Source organism: Eptatretus burgeri, chromosome 4 (genome assembly GCF_056783735.1).
Source record: "Eptatretus burgeri isolate ZD-2024b chromosome 4, Ebu_testis_v1, whole genome shotgun sequence".
Classification (NCBI taxonomy): domain Eukaryota; kingdom Metazoa; phylum Chordata; class Myxini; order Myxiniformes; family Myxinidae; genus Eptatretus; species Eptatretus burgeri.
The window spans coordinates 83,153,453-83,166,915 of NC_140964.1; the positions used below are offsets into that span (position 1 = coordinate 83,153,453).

At 43.1% G+C, this 13,463-nt stretch overlaps 1 protein-coding gene across 1 annotated transcript in view; it reads right to left on the bottom strand.

The window, feature by feature from the left end:
- Window positions 1–422: 422 nt before the first annotated feature.
- PDCD6IP (programmed cell death 6 interacting protein) overlaps window positions 423–13,463 on the bottom strand; it is a 98,664-nt gene continuing 85,623 nt past the window's right edge. The window contains exons 17-18 of the mRNA XM_085879059.1: window positions 12,716–12,936; window positions 423–2,254 (exon numbers count right to left, since the gene is read on the bottom strand). Of these exons, the coding sequence (XP_085735185.1) occupies window positions 2,035–2,254; window positions 12,716–12,936 (441 nt within the window). The 3' untranslated portion in view covers window positions 423–2,034. The remainder of the gene's footprint in view (window positions 2,255–12,715; window positions 12,937–13,463) is intronic.

Below are 13,463 nucleotides of genomic sequence, written 5' to 3' on the forward strand. Positions count from 1 at the left end.
TTACAAAAATGAAAACTAGCATCCATTGAAGACAAAGTCTTCGATATCCCCTGCCATAGTAAATGAGGACAAGTAGCAAAAGGCACCAGTTCAAATTATTCTTTGTGTGTACCAAATTGCATTAAGAAATAGTTCATAGTTTTGCAACTATGCTCTGGAAACAAAGGTTAACCTCAATTATTTCTCAATACCCAACTTGTTTCCATGGAAAGTGACAGAAATTATTTTGGGGCAAATCTCAATATCAAAAGGCACCAGTTCACCACTTGCTTGATATGTGTACCAAATTTCGTAAATATATCTTGAGGGGATTTGTAGTTAAGCTCCGGAAACGAAATGTAATGGACGGACGGAACCCATTTCTATATCCCCTGCCAACTTCGTTGGTTGGCTGGGGATAATAATTGAATGAGTCAAAATGGTTGCAGAGGGATTATTTTTATTCAAGCACTTTCAAAGCCACTTCAGTAGTGATGACAAAATTCAATTTACACCTTCATATACGTTTGTCACAGACACCAATCCAGGCATTTAGTTAATCCAAAATGTTTAATATCAAATATACATGCTTATTCTCCAACTGGATAATCGTTTCCCTACGGAGATCATTGTGCCATAAAACAGCAGCAAAATATAAATATGGCATGGATGCAGCTGTCAACCAAAGCTGTAATCTATTCCTATTGCAGAGATCTTCTGGCATATTAAGGCATTGGCCGTATAATCCCCAAACTATAACTCTTAATTATTCCCGAATCGATGCATGCCATTTCAATCACTGGAGGAGATATTGAAGAAGCATTTTTTTTTCTTTTTAAATAGGAAGACATTGAATAAGGGTTAAATGTTAAGCAATATTGCATGAACAAAGAAAGGAGCAGAAATATAAAACCAGCAGCAGTGCTTGTTATAAATCTATACCCCCAAAATCAAATAAAACAAACAAACAAAAAAACAAAGATATTGCAATAAATCCAAATGAATCATTTTTTTTTCTTGTTGAAGTGTGAGCTTAAAATCAGTTCAAGGCGTTACATACCAAAAAAAAATAAAAATAAAACCCAACAAAAACTCCAAATGGCATATTTTTCAAAATTTGCACAAAAGGAAGCAACTGAGGAAGAAAGCATTTCCAAATTTGGGCTTTCCTCCTCGTGAGCTCTTGGAATGGCAACATAGACTGATGGTACGAATCAAGAATTTCCTTGTAGATGACCATTGGGTAAAACAAAGGCACAAAAAAAGAAGAAGAAAAAAAAGTTACAACGCACAATAATTTCACCACCAAAACGTCTATTTGCTTTTACACAGAACGCAAAAAGGCAGAAATGAAAAACAGGTGGTCGAAGGGTGTAGTTCAAACAAAATCCCGACAACTCGCACTTCCACTCACGTGCAAACACATCCTGATTCGTACCCCTCATCTTCATCGACGACTCACCACCGTGGAGAAAGGCAAACTTCAAAGGCATATACAAAATTCGTTAAAGCTACAACAGAACCCTTCAAGTCTGACAACACATGCTCAGACTGCCTGTGCAGCAACAGCAGTTGCTGCACAGGCAACTGCCAAAATACCCAATTTCTATTTATAAGGTATAAACGGGGGAAGTGGGGGTGTGCTCAATTGATTAGAGGAAAAAAAAAACAAAATTATATACGAATGCAAAAAAAAGTTTGTCCTGCACCAGAAGCCTACGTCGTACACTGCATGGCCAGTTTGACAATATCAGCAAGGCCTACGAGAAGCTGATCAAGATCAAATTAAAAGAAATGGTATTCCTCCCAAGCACACATTTCCTTGGAATAGATAATAGGAATTAAAAGTCAGATGCATGTAGCAAAGAAAAGATAAAGTCAAAAAAAACCGATGCAAAGTTATTTGTTATACCCTATTCATACTGTTCTATCACATATGGAGACATTTGTCTATGCCAAGTGCAATGCAGACAAACAGAGGGTGAGGAAGGTGGATGGCTCAATGGGGAGGGAATTTTTTTCTTTTGTAAATCATTCTCTTTCAATGGATTCCAATTACTGCTGGAATCCACCATAAGCTCCAGGATAAGCTCCAGGCTGCTGTGGAGGAGCCTGGGCCTGAGGATATCCGGTTTGGGGTTGAGGAAACCCTGGCATGGGACCAACAGGGTAGTTTGGAGGCTGTCCTGCTGGTGGGTAGCCATATTGGGGCGAAGCATATGGATACGTCATATATGGATTGAACCCCATCGGCATGGGTGGCATGGGCATCGAGCTAAGATAGGGAGAAAAGCGGGGGGTGTTGGGAAAAGTAAAATGTAAACGTCGAGAAAACATGTTAAAAACAAACTGTCTCCACAGTTCATTGCAACAAATCGAGTTAGATCATGCTTCAATATAAAAAAAAACTACAACAATGTATAATTATAATCATTTAAACTTGAAAGCAATTATATTTCTCTGTCGTTGAATTCACTTGGTATCTCAGATAACAAAAAAAACATGAATTTTTCACAAAGTTAAATTTTTTTAATGGAGGAAGAGATTAAAAAAATAATAATAATGAGAAGAAAACAAAAACAAAGAGAGTGTGTGCGTGCACACGCATTCAACAAGTGACTTTAGCCAATGTCTCAAATCACCAAAGTATTACTTCAACTTGTGTCAAGTCCCAAATTTACTTCTAAACCAAATGCAATACATACAAGCTATCAAGGAATTAAGACACGGGGCTTCATTTATTTCATTGTTCAGTCGTGGCCAAAAATATTGGCACCCTTGCACTTTTTTCAAAAAAAACTCAATTTTCTCTAAAAATAAGTTGAAATTGACAAAAGTATGGTCTCCACAATTCGTTATTTCACTGTTAATATGAAGAACCTTTGTTCTTGAAAACTTAATATCTCCTTTTAAATGAGAAAATAAAAATAAATGGCATTGACAAAATTATTGACCCCCTCAACTTAGTATTTGGAAGCACAACCTTTGGACAAAATAACTGCAGTCAAGCACTTCCTATGTAGCCATGAATGAGCTTCCGACACCTCTCCACTGGTAGTTTGACCCACTCTTCTTGTGCAAACTGCTCCAGTTCTCCCAGATTTGATGGGTGCCTTCTCCCAACTGCTGTTTTCAGATCTCCCCACAGCTGTTGCCGGACTCATTGCTGGCCACTTCAGAACAGTCCAGCGTTTTGTCTTGAACCATTCCTGGGTGCTTTTTTGAAGTGTGTTTGGGGTCATTGTCCTGCTGCAAGACCCATGACCTTTGACGGAGACCCAATTTTCTGACACTGGGTTGAACGTTGCTCTCCAAAATGCCTTGGTAATCTGCTGATTTCATGATGCCATGCACACATTCAAGGCACCCAGTGCCAGAGGCAGCACAGCAACCCCAAAACATCACTGAACCTCCTCCATGTTTGACTGTAGGGAAGGTGTTCTTTTCTTTGAAGGCTTCATTTTGTTTTCTGAAAACAAAACAGATGATGTGCTTTGCCAAAAAGCTCTAATTTGGTCTCATCTGTCCACAGGACATTCTCCCAGAAGGATTTTGGCTTGTTCAAGTGTGTTTTGGCAAACTTCACTCAAGCTTTCTTATGTGTCTGTCTATCTCTGAGCTGGGGGTCCTCCTGGGTCTCCTCCCCATAGAACCCCCTTTCATCAAATTGGCGATGGATGGTGCAAGTTGAAACTGTCGTACGTTGTGTCTGAAGGTCAGCTTGAATCTGTTTGGCTGTTGATCGAAGTGCTTTCTCCACCATTCGAACAATCCGCTGCCATCTTCAATGAAGTTTTCTCTTGCGACCACGTCCAGGGAGGTTGGCTACAGTGCCATGGGCCTAAAAAACTTCCTGATAACATTATGTATGGTGGACACAGGAACAATGTCTCTGGAGATAGACTTGTCACCTTGAGATTGTCCATACTTGGCTACAATCTTGTTTCCGACATCCTCAGACAATTTTCTGTTTTCTTTCTTTTCTCCATGCTCATTCTGGTACACACAGTGACACAAAACAGCAGACTGACTTATTTTCTCCATTCAAACTGGTTGAATGAGTGATGTATATATTGCAGGCACCTGCAACTCACCACAGGTGAGTTCAATTCCAAAGTAAAAGAAAATCCATTGCTTGAAATCTAATTATTTATAAGCTTCTAAAAGGTGCCAATGATATTGCCCAGGCCATTTTAGGATTTCTGTGTGGAATAAGCTAAGATTTACTACTTTTTTCAGCTTTTTTTGTTTTGTTCCACTGCAAACCAAAGAAATACATATGTGGATACCAAAATATTTTTTAATGTCAACAATTTTTTGGAGAAAATGGGGCATTATTTGAAAAAAGTGCAAGGGTGCCAATATTTTTTAGCAACAAGAATCTATAAAATATTGTTGGGGGTCGGTGGCGAGAACGACCGCGAGGTGGGGAAGTTCATGCCGTCTCCCACCGGTCTCCCCAGAATTATAGGCCGTCGCTCCGTGTGTGTGTGTGTGTGTGTGTGTGTGTGTGTGTGTGTGTGTGTGTGTGTGTGTGTGTGTGTGTGTGTGTGTGTGTGTGTGTGTGTGTGTGTGTGTGTGTGTGTGTGTGTGTGTGTGTGTGTGTGTGTGTGTGTGTGTGTGTGTGTGTGTGTGGTGCCAGTCTGTGAGGTAGAATTGTTTGTGTTTTTATTTTCATGATACATTGCATTTTATTCGGTTGTCACTCTGCTCTGTGTCTCCTTCCCGATTATTGCCCCCATTATAAATAAACCCCCAATTGTTAAATGTTCCAGTTCGTTACCTGTCATTTCCACCAATGACCCAGCATGGTGCGTATTGGGAATTGGGGAGGCCGTGTGCTGTAAGTTGTTGTTTGGACCGACTGACTGGTAATTCCGCTCGGTTACACTGGACCGAGGTCGCAAGAGCGACCCAGTTCGACAGAGTCTGTCGAGGGTGTGACTTCCGTTAATTTGACGATGTGGGTACTTAGGTATATTGAAATTTGGCTATTAACAATACCCAACGCCGTCAAAGAATTGGCGAGCACGGTCCTTAAGTGATCCGTGACTTTCGAAGTTGTCCGAGAGTCACGACCGAAATTCCGGGTGTTCGGTGGGAGACGGCTCTACTGCTCCACCTGGCGGCCATTCCTCGCCACCGACCCCCAACAATATTACATACATATTGTCGTGGCGCTGGTGGCCAAGGTTAACCTCTTCTTCTTCTTTCGGCTCGCTCCCATTAGGGGTCTCCACAGCGGATCAACCGTCTCCATTTCGCTCTATCCTCCACATCTTCCATTGACACTCCAACCACCCGCATGTCCGCCCTCACCGTATCCATGAACCTCTTCTTTGGCCTTCCTCTTCTCCTCCTGCCTGGCGGCTCCACCTTCAAAATCATTCTCCCGATATACTCCGCTTCCCTCCTGAGCACATGTGCAAACCATCTCAATCTCGCCTCTCTCACTTTGTCTCCAAACCGTCCTACCTGCGCTGTCCCTGAAATATACTGATTCCTTATCCTGTCCATCCTCGTCACTCCCAACGAGAATCGCAGCATCTTTAACTCTGCCACCTCCAGCTCCGCTTCCTGTCTTTTTGTTAGTGCCACCGCCTCCAAACCATACAACATAGCTGGTCTCACTACCGCCTTTTTACTTTCCCCTTCACTCTTGCAGCTACCCTTCTGTCACAAATCACTCCGGCAACTCTTCTCCACCCACTCCATCCTGCACTCTCTTTTTTCACTTCTCTCCCACACTCTCCGTTACTTTGTACAGTTGATCCCAAGTATTTAAACCCATCCACCTTCCCCACCTCAACTCCTTGCAACCGCACCATACCACAACCCTCCCTCTCATTTACGCACATGTACCCCGTCTTACTCCGACTGACTATCATTCCCCTTCTCTCCAGTGCGTACCTCCACCTCTCGAGGCTCGCCTCAGCCTGCTCCCTACAGATCATGATGTCATCCGCGAACATCATAGTTCATGGGGACTCCAGTCTGATCTCGTCCGTCAACCTGTCCATCACCATTGCAAACAGGAAAGGGCTCAGAGTCGATCCTTGGTGCAATCCCACTTTTACCTTAAACCGGTCCGTCATTCCTACCGCACACCTCACCGCTGTCACACTGTCCTCATACATATCCTGCACGATCCTCACGTACTTCTCCACCACTCCAGACTTCCTCATACAATGCCACAACTCCTCTCTTGGCACCCTATCATAAGCTTTCTCTAAATCCACAAACACACAATGTAACTCCTTCTGGCCTTCCCTATACTTCTCCACCAACATTCTCAAAGCAAACATTGCATCAGTGGTGCTCTTTCTGCTCACAGATCATCACCTCTCCTCTCAACCGAGCTTCCACTACTCTTTCCCACAACTTCATGGTGTGGCTTAACAACTTTATCCCTCTGTAATTTCCACAGGTCTGCACATCACCCTTATTCTTGAAAATCGGAACCAGTACCCAATCTCCACTCCTCCGGCATCCTTTCACTTTCCAAGACTTCATTAAACAATCTGGTTAACAACCCCACTGCCATCTCTCCTAAGCACTTCCATGCCTACACTGGTATACCATCTGGGCCAACTGCCTTTCCACTTTTCATCTTCTTCATAGCAGTCCTCACTTCATCCTTACTGATCCACCATATCTATCTATCTATCTATCTATCTATCTATCTATCTATCTATATATATATATATATATATATATATATATATATATATATATATATATCTCTCTATCTCTCTATCTCTCTATCTCTCTCTCTCCATTCATCAGCTCCTCAAAGTACTCCATCCACCTTCTCAACACACTCTCCTCGCTCGTCAGCACATTCCCATTTGCGTCCTTTATCACCCTAACCTGCAGCACATCCTTCCCAGCTCGGTCCCTCTGTCTTGCCAATCCGAATAAATCCTTTTCCCCTTCTTTTGTATCCAACTTCTCATACAGCTCGTCATATGCCTTTTCCTTGGCCTTTGCCACCTCTCTTTTTGCCTTTCGCCGCCACTCCTTGTACTCCTGCCTACTTTCTTCATCTCTCTGACTATCCCACTTCTTTTTCGCCAACCCCTTCTTCCTTATACTTTCCTGTACTTCCTCATTCCACCACCATGTCTCCATCTTCCTTCCTCTGTCCAGATGTCACACCAAGTACCTTCCTAGCTATCTCCCTGACAACTTCTGCTGTCGTTGCCCAATCATCCCACCCATCTTTACCACCATCCAACGCCTGTCTCACCTCCTCCCGAAATTTCACAAAAGTCTTCCTTCTTCAGCTTCCACCATCTGGTCTTTGGTTCAGCCCTCACTCTCTTGCTCAACCTGACCTCTAAAGTCATCCTTCAGACCACCAATCGATGCTGTCGAGCTTCACTCTCCCTTGCCACCACCTTACATTCACCAATCTCTTTCAGGTTGCATCTCCTGCTGAAGATGTAATCCACCTGTGTGCACTTTCCTCCACTCTTGTATGTCACCCTGTGTTCCTCCTTGTTCTTGAAATACGTATTTACCACTGCCATTTCCATTCTTTTTGCAAACTATACCACCATTTGCCCTTCCACATTTCTCTTGTTGAGACCGTACCTACCCATTACCTCCTCATCCTCTTTATTCCCTTCCCCAACATGCCCATTGAAATCTGCTCCAATCACCACCGTTTCATCCTTGGATACACTCTCCACCACTTCATCTAACTCACTCCAGAAATCTTCTTTATACTCCATCTCACACCCCATATGTGGGGCATATGCACTGATGACATTCATCATCACCCCTTCAATTTCCAACTTCACACTCACTTGGTCAGACACTCTCCTCACCTCCAATACGCTCTTGACATAATCTTCCTTCAGGATTACCCCGACACCATTTCTCCTCCCATCCACACCATGGTAGAACAGTTTGAAACCACCTCCAATGCTCCTAACCTTACTCCCCATCCACTTGGTCTCTTGTACACACAGTATGTCCACCTTTCTTCTCTCCATCATATCAGCCAACTCTCACCCTTTGCCAGTCATCGTCCCAACATTCAGAGTTCCAACTCTCACCTGCACACTTCTACCCTTCCCCCTCTCCCACTGCCTCCGGACTCGCCTTCCCCGTCTCCTTCTCCTCCTTCGCCCAGCAGTAGCACAATTTCCACTGGTACCCTGCTGACCACCGGTACCGGTGGCGGTCGTTGGTAACCCGGGCCTCGACCGATCCGGTATGGAAATGAGTTTTGTTGTCCGCATAATGATTTGGCATAGGTTTTTACGCCGGATGCCCTTCCTGATGCAACCCTGGTCGCCTCTTACGACACACAGGGATATGGTACACCTATTCTAACCGGGGCATACACCGGGCCCAGTACAACTGGTACTCATTTCGCCGACCTCGGAAGGATGGCAGGCTGTCATCCCCCTGGTGTTTTCGACTATATATATATATATATATATATATATATATATATATATATATATATATATATATATATATATATATATATATATATATATATATATATATATATATATATATATAAATTCAGTGTCCCAACGGGGCTTGAACTCAGGACCTTTTGGGTCCCAAGCCACTGCCCTAACACCAGGCTTAGGTGGCCAAGGTTAACCCCTTGACCCAAATTGTGGTGACGGGTGGTTAACACCGCCAGCCCAGGATGGTCGAACTTCTCCCTTGGAGGCCTACAGCCAAGACTTGGAGATTAATGCGGGGGGGGGGGGGGTTTGTACTGAAACCCCATAACAAATACATGGATACAGCCTCTTAAAATGAACACATTTAATGAAAATAGACAAATATTTACAAAGGACAATAATAAGTGTAATAATTATAAATACGTGAGGTAAATTAAACTCTAAGTTGAGACTCCTTTACACACAGACATGGAAATAAAAGAAAATCCCTCCTTTTATTCTTGTACTTAGCTTGGCCCAGAGATGGTCTTTGTGGAACTTGGAATCGAGGCGCTTCTATTTGCATGTGTAAACGCTTGCAAAATGGCGCCAAGACGCTTCTCTCGTAATGGGACAAACGTACGTCAGGCAATTCATGAGCGGTATTCAACACCAAGGCTCAGATACACCATGCAGCTGCTTCATGCATTGATCGTCCTCACCGACCTGTTATTTGACATACACAAGGCTCGGGGTCCGTTCCTCACGACTCAACTAAGGGCTAAAGGCCAGCATCTTGCTTCACCACGCGAGTCAATTCGTTTCAGAATGAATACGAGAATAGTGTCATATTCTTCTTGCGTCAAAGGAAAGCCAGCTGTAAAGCCCTGTTCTTACAGGCTATCTCCGAGCTACGTTCTCTCTCGACTGCGTGCGTCCTTTACACCGCACTCATGCCTTCCTCCTCTCAACTCTGCCTCGTGCGTGTGCTCTCCCGATCTCTCACCTCTTCACACTGGCATTGTGCGTGTGTGCTCTCCATCTCTCCACTCTATTTGGTGTGTTGCCTCCCACACTCTTCTTCTTCATGCGTCTCACGTCACGCCCAACAATCCTCTGCCTCCAGAGCATGGCCTACTCACCCAAAACCCGGGAAGGGGGGCTTCTGCTTGCTCGGCACATTTGCTTGCTTGTTATCATGGTTTTGGTTATAAAAACATAGGGAAAAGTCACAAGGGGTCAGTTACATACTGGGGGAACTTGTTCTTAATCCCCATCTAATTAACACGGCACTACTTCCCCGTGTGGTGACACGTAACACTTAAGCTCACCGTTTCCCTACTTAATTGCATCGAGATGTCTCATACATGTCTACGGACCAAACTCTTCAATTCTAAATTCCCTATTAAAATTCTTCCATCTACCCACACAACCGTAACAATATATACATATACATACCAAGTGTGATATGTCATGCATAACGTGTATACAAGTACAAGAGCATGCACGACCACCACCATCACCTGTGAGTCCCCAATGCCAAACGGCACCTTCCCTGGTCTTGAAGCATCCATATTTACCACAGCAAGCAACCACGATTCATAGATCAAGCTGTCTCCTTATCAGTGCTGACACCAATGGAGCCATCCCTGGTCTTGAAGTATCCAGTTTTACCACAGCAAGAAATCACACAACTCTTGGACCAAGCCGCCCCCCCCCCCCAATCCACGAAGTGAGGATTTAGATCTGAGCAACCTCCCTGATGATGTTGATGTAGATCAACCTCCCATGTGGCCTCCAGCGTATGTCCGGTCTCGGATTCTTCCTCTTTCCCATTCTTTCCCGGTATCATCCCTTCTTGATGGGACAGAATCAGCAAAACCAAACAATCCACTTGGCAAGGCGAGGGTGCCAGACCATGACCTATACACACATATATCAGCTTCAACTCCGGGCACCATGTGCGCAGCACCCCGACCCATCAAAAAAGTTCTTGGTTCTCACTCACATGGAAGTCAATATATTTGGCAGGGTGGTCAATACCACAAAACTCGGTCTCACCCCCAACAGTTGGAACCTTGCAAAAGCTCAGGCTTTCCCTCCCGGCAGCACAGGGTCAACAAGTCCCACCAAGCTGCAGGATTTGGCCACGTCACATTTGCATGTTGGACGGCGTGATACCGGGCACCTCATGCACATCTCTCCTCATGTAAGCTGCAGGCTTCAGAGTAGCTTGCTGTGCAACTACATGCTACGCACAGAACTTGTCATTTTATTACATCTGCACAGAGCTCCACCCCATTTAAAGTCTCAAACATAGGACTTTAATCTCAAATGAAGATAAGATCCATTCAATGTCGTTGCAACATTTAGTCTTCTGTTGGTTCACCATTCAGTTCTTATCCTCACTGCCCTCAAAACTGATGTACTCGATGCGGCCCCCGGTCCCCTCCATCCCAGGAGAGGGAGGCAGCATGAGCAGCAAATCTTTTGTGCCGCGTGTGTTTTATCCAAATATTTGTTTTATCCCAATGATGCATCTTGCGCTGAAGGAAAATCATTCGCATGAGAGGAGCACGTTAATCAAAAAACTGGCACCATACTTGGCTGTTAAGCCAGGGTGCAACACTGCCTTCTGAGAAATAATGCCCAACTTCCTCAACCACAAATCCAAATGTTAATCTATATTCTATACTATGAGACATTTGTGTTGCCTTTTTTTCTTAGAGATGGCCAAATGGATCTTCATCAAGCTTCCAGAGGTTAATCAGTGAGTGCTAGGGAGTGTTTTAGGCAAATAAATAAATCTAAAATTTTGGGAAAAAAAAACTAAAAATAAAATTTAGGATTTTTTTTTTTTAATATACGAAACCGAAAAAAGTTCGGCATCTGTTTTTAATTTAATTTTATATAGAATCGCTCCAGTGCCAAAATCTTTTTGATTAATGACAGTTATATTCAAGTATACATATGTGAAAATAAATACAAAATAATTACCAGACATTTAAATGCAAATAAACCTCTGGCAGAAGAGGTCAGAGTTAGTGGTACATCTTCTTCTTCTTCTCCCTGAACGGGACCATATTTATAGATTGTGGACAAACTTAACCTAGAAACATCGACAGTACATAAACGAGCATCCATTCAATGAATACCATTTCTAAGGTAACACTTTTGCAATGACTCATAGCCAATAATCTACAGGGTGTTTACGAAGTCCCGTTACCCCCTCCGCAGAACCTGATAAATGAATATAATGAACACAGAAGAGGTATAAATGTAAACTATGAATATACAAAACTTTTATCATCAAAACCAAGGTGTGTGTGTGTGTGTGTGTGTGTGTGTGTGTGTGTGTGTGTGTGTGTGTGTGTGTGTGTGTGTGTGTGTGTGTGTGTGTGTGTGTGTGTGTGTGTGTGTGTGTGTGTGTGTGTGTGTGTATATATGAAACATACCAGGGTAGACAATTTGGGGTGGGGGGGGGATGGGAGTGGGGAGAGGACTTTGTGACCACCCTGTAGGGTACAGTGCATTTCTCAATGTGTGAAGTTGATTTTGCGATCTCTTGGTTTTGTGTCCCATGGTCATGGTCACAAAAGACAGTTGCAATTCCATGGGGTTTCCACAAATCTCACGGGATTGTGAGTTGGATAGGTGACAGTGACGGGCCATTTTGAAATCGCTCTATACCACCAAAACCTTTGTAGCTATGTGAAAAATAATATTGAATGATCCCGACCCCATTCATTAGTGGGTGTTAGGAAGTGCTTTATGCCCTCACAAAAAAAAATATATATATATATATATATATATATATATATATATATATATATATATATATATATATATATATATATATATATATATATATATATATATATATATATATATATATATATATATATATATATATATATATATACCTGGCAACGCCGGGTACCCCTGCTCGTGGAAGATAAATGCGCAACTTTCACAGCATCAAATCACATTTTAGGCTTTCGAGCCAAGGATAAAATGCTGAAGTGTCTGACGACGTTGGCATTTTAGAGATGCATTTGGTGGCTTGACATGCATTTTCAGTCAAAGCACTTCCACACATTGAGTATACCACATTAAGTCTTTTCATCTCGATGTATAGCTTGGAGGTAGTCAGCAATCACTCATCAGAGGGTAGTATTGCACCAAGTTATCAAGCGTTTTACCAGTTTTTGTATTCACATGTTCCTGTCGTACCAATTTGAGTTGTTGGCAGAACAACAAGCAACAAGCTATTCATCTCATGACAGCCTAAACAGCGATTTTTGAAATCAGGGATGATTCCTTACCTGGGGTAAGTTGGAAAAGAGGGAAAAGGTGGATTCTGTGCCACATGAGAAGTCACAGGCATGTAAGAGACGGGAACAGAAGCAGCAGCACCAGAAAATGGTGTGGCATAAACATTTGGAGGAGAATAAGGTGCATGCGCAGGAGCAGCAGTAGAAAAGGGTGGTTGTGGGGTTGTGGTGGTTTTGGGGGGTGGTGGACGTGGTGGAGCCTGAGGTTTGATCTATTAGGGGGGAAAAAAAGGAAAAAAGAGACAAGAAGCAGCACACAGCACATCCATAAGCAGGAATGACATTTACTGCTTACATTCAAGTAACTTGTAGTCTTTCAATTATGTACATCCAGCTTGAATTTAGGCTACAATTGGTCTTCTAGATTCAACTTATAATACTTCCTGCAAATGGCTCTGTCTGTGCTAACTGTGGCACAGTACGTTGGCACAAGATACGTAAGTAGGCCCAGGATTTGAAATAGCAAAGATTGAACTTCTTGAGTATTTCACTGCATCTACAGCAAAAAAAAAAAAAAAAAAAAAAAAAACCTGATTTACTGATCGAGTGCAAAAGGTGATGGAGACCCACCATCTATCTATAATTCCAGCAATCTGTGTGTGTCTGTCTGTCTGTCTGCGACCGCCGGTCCGATCTGATTGAAATTTGCCAGGAATATTGACGGGGGCCCCGCAGATGTGCCTTTTTGAGGTTTGATATCAATCGGACAAGCGGTTCCCAAGTTACGGCCATTTTACTG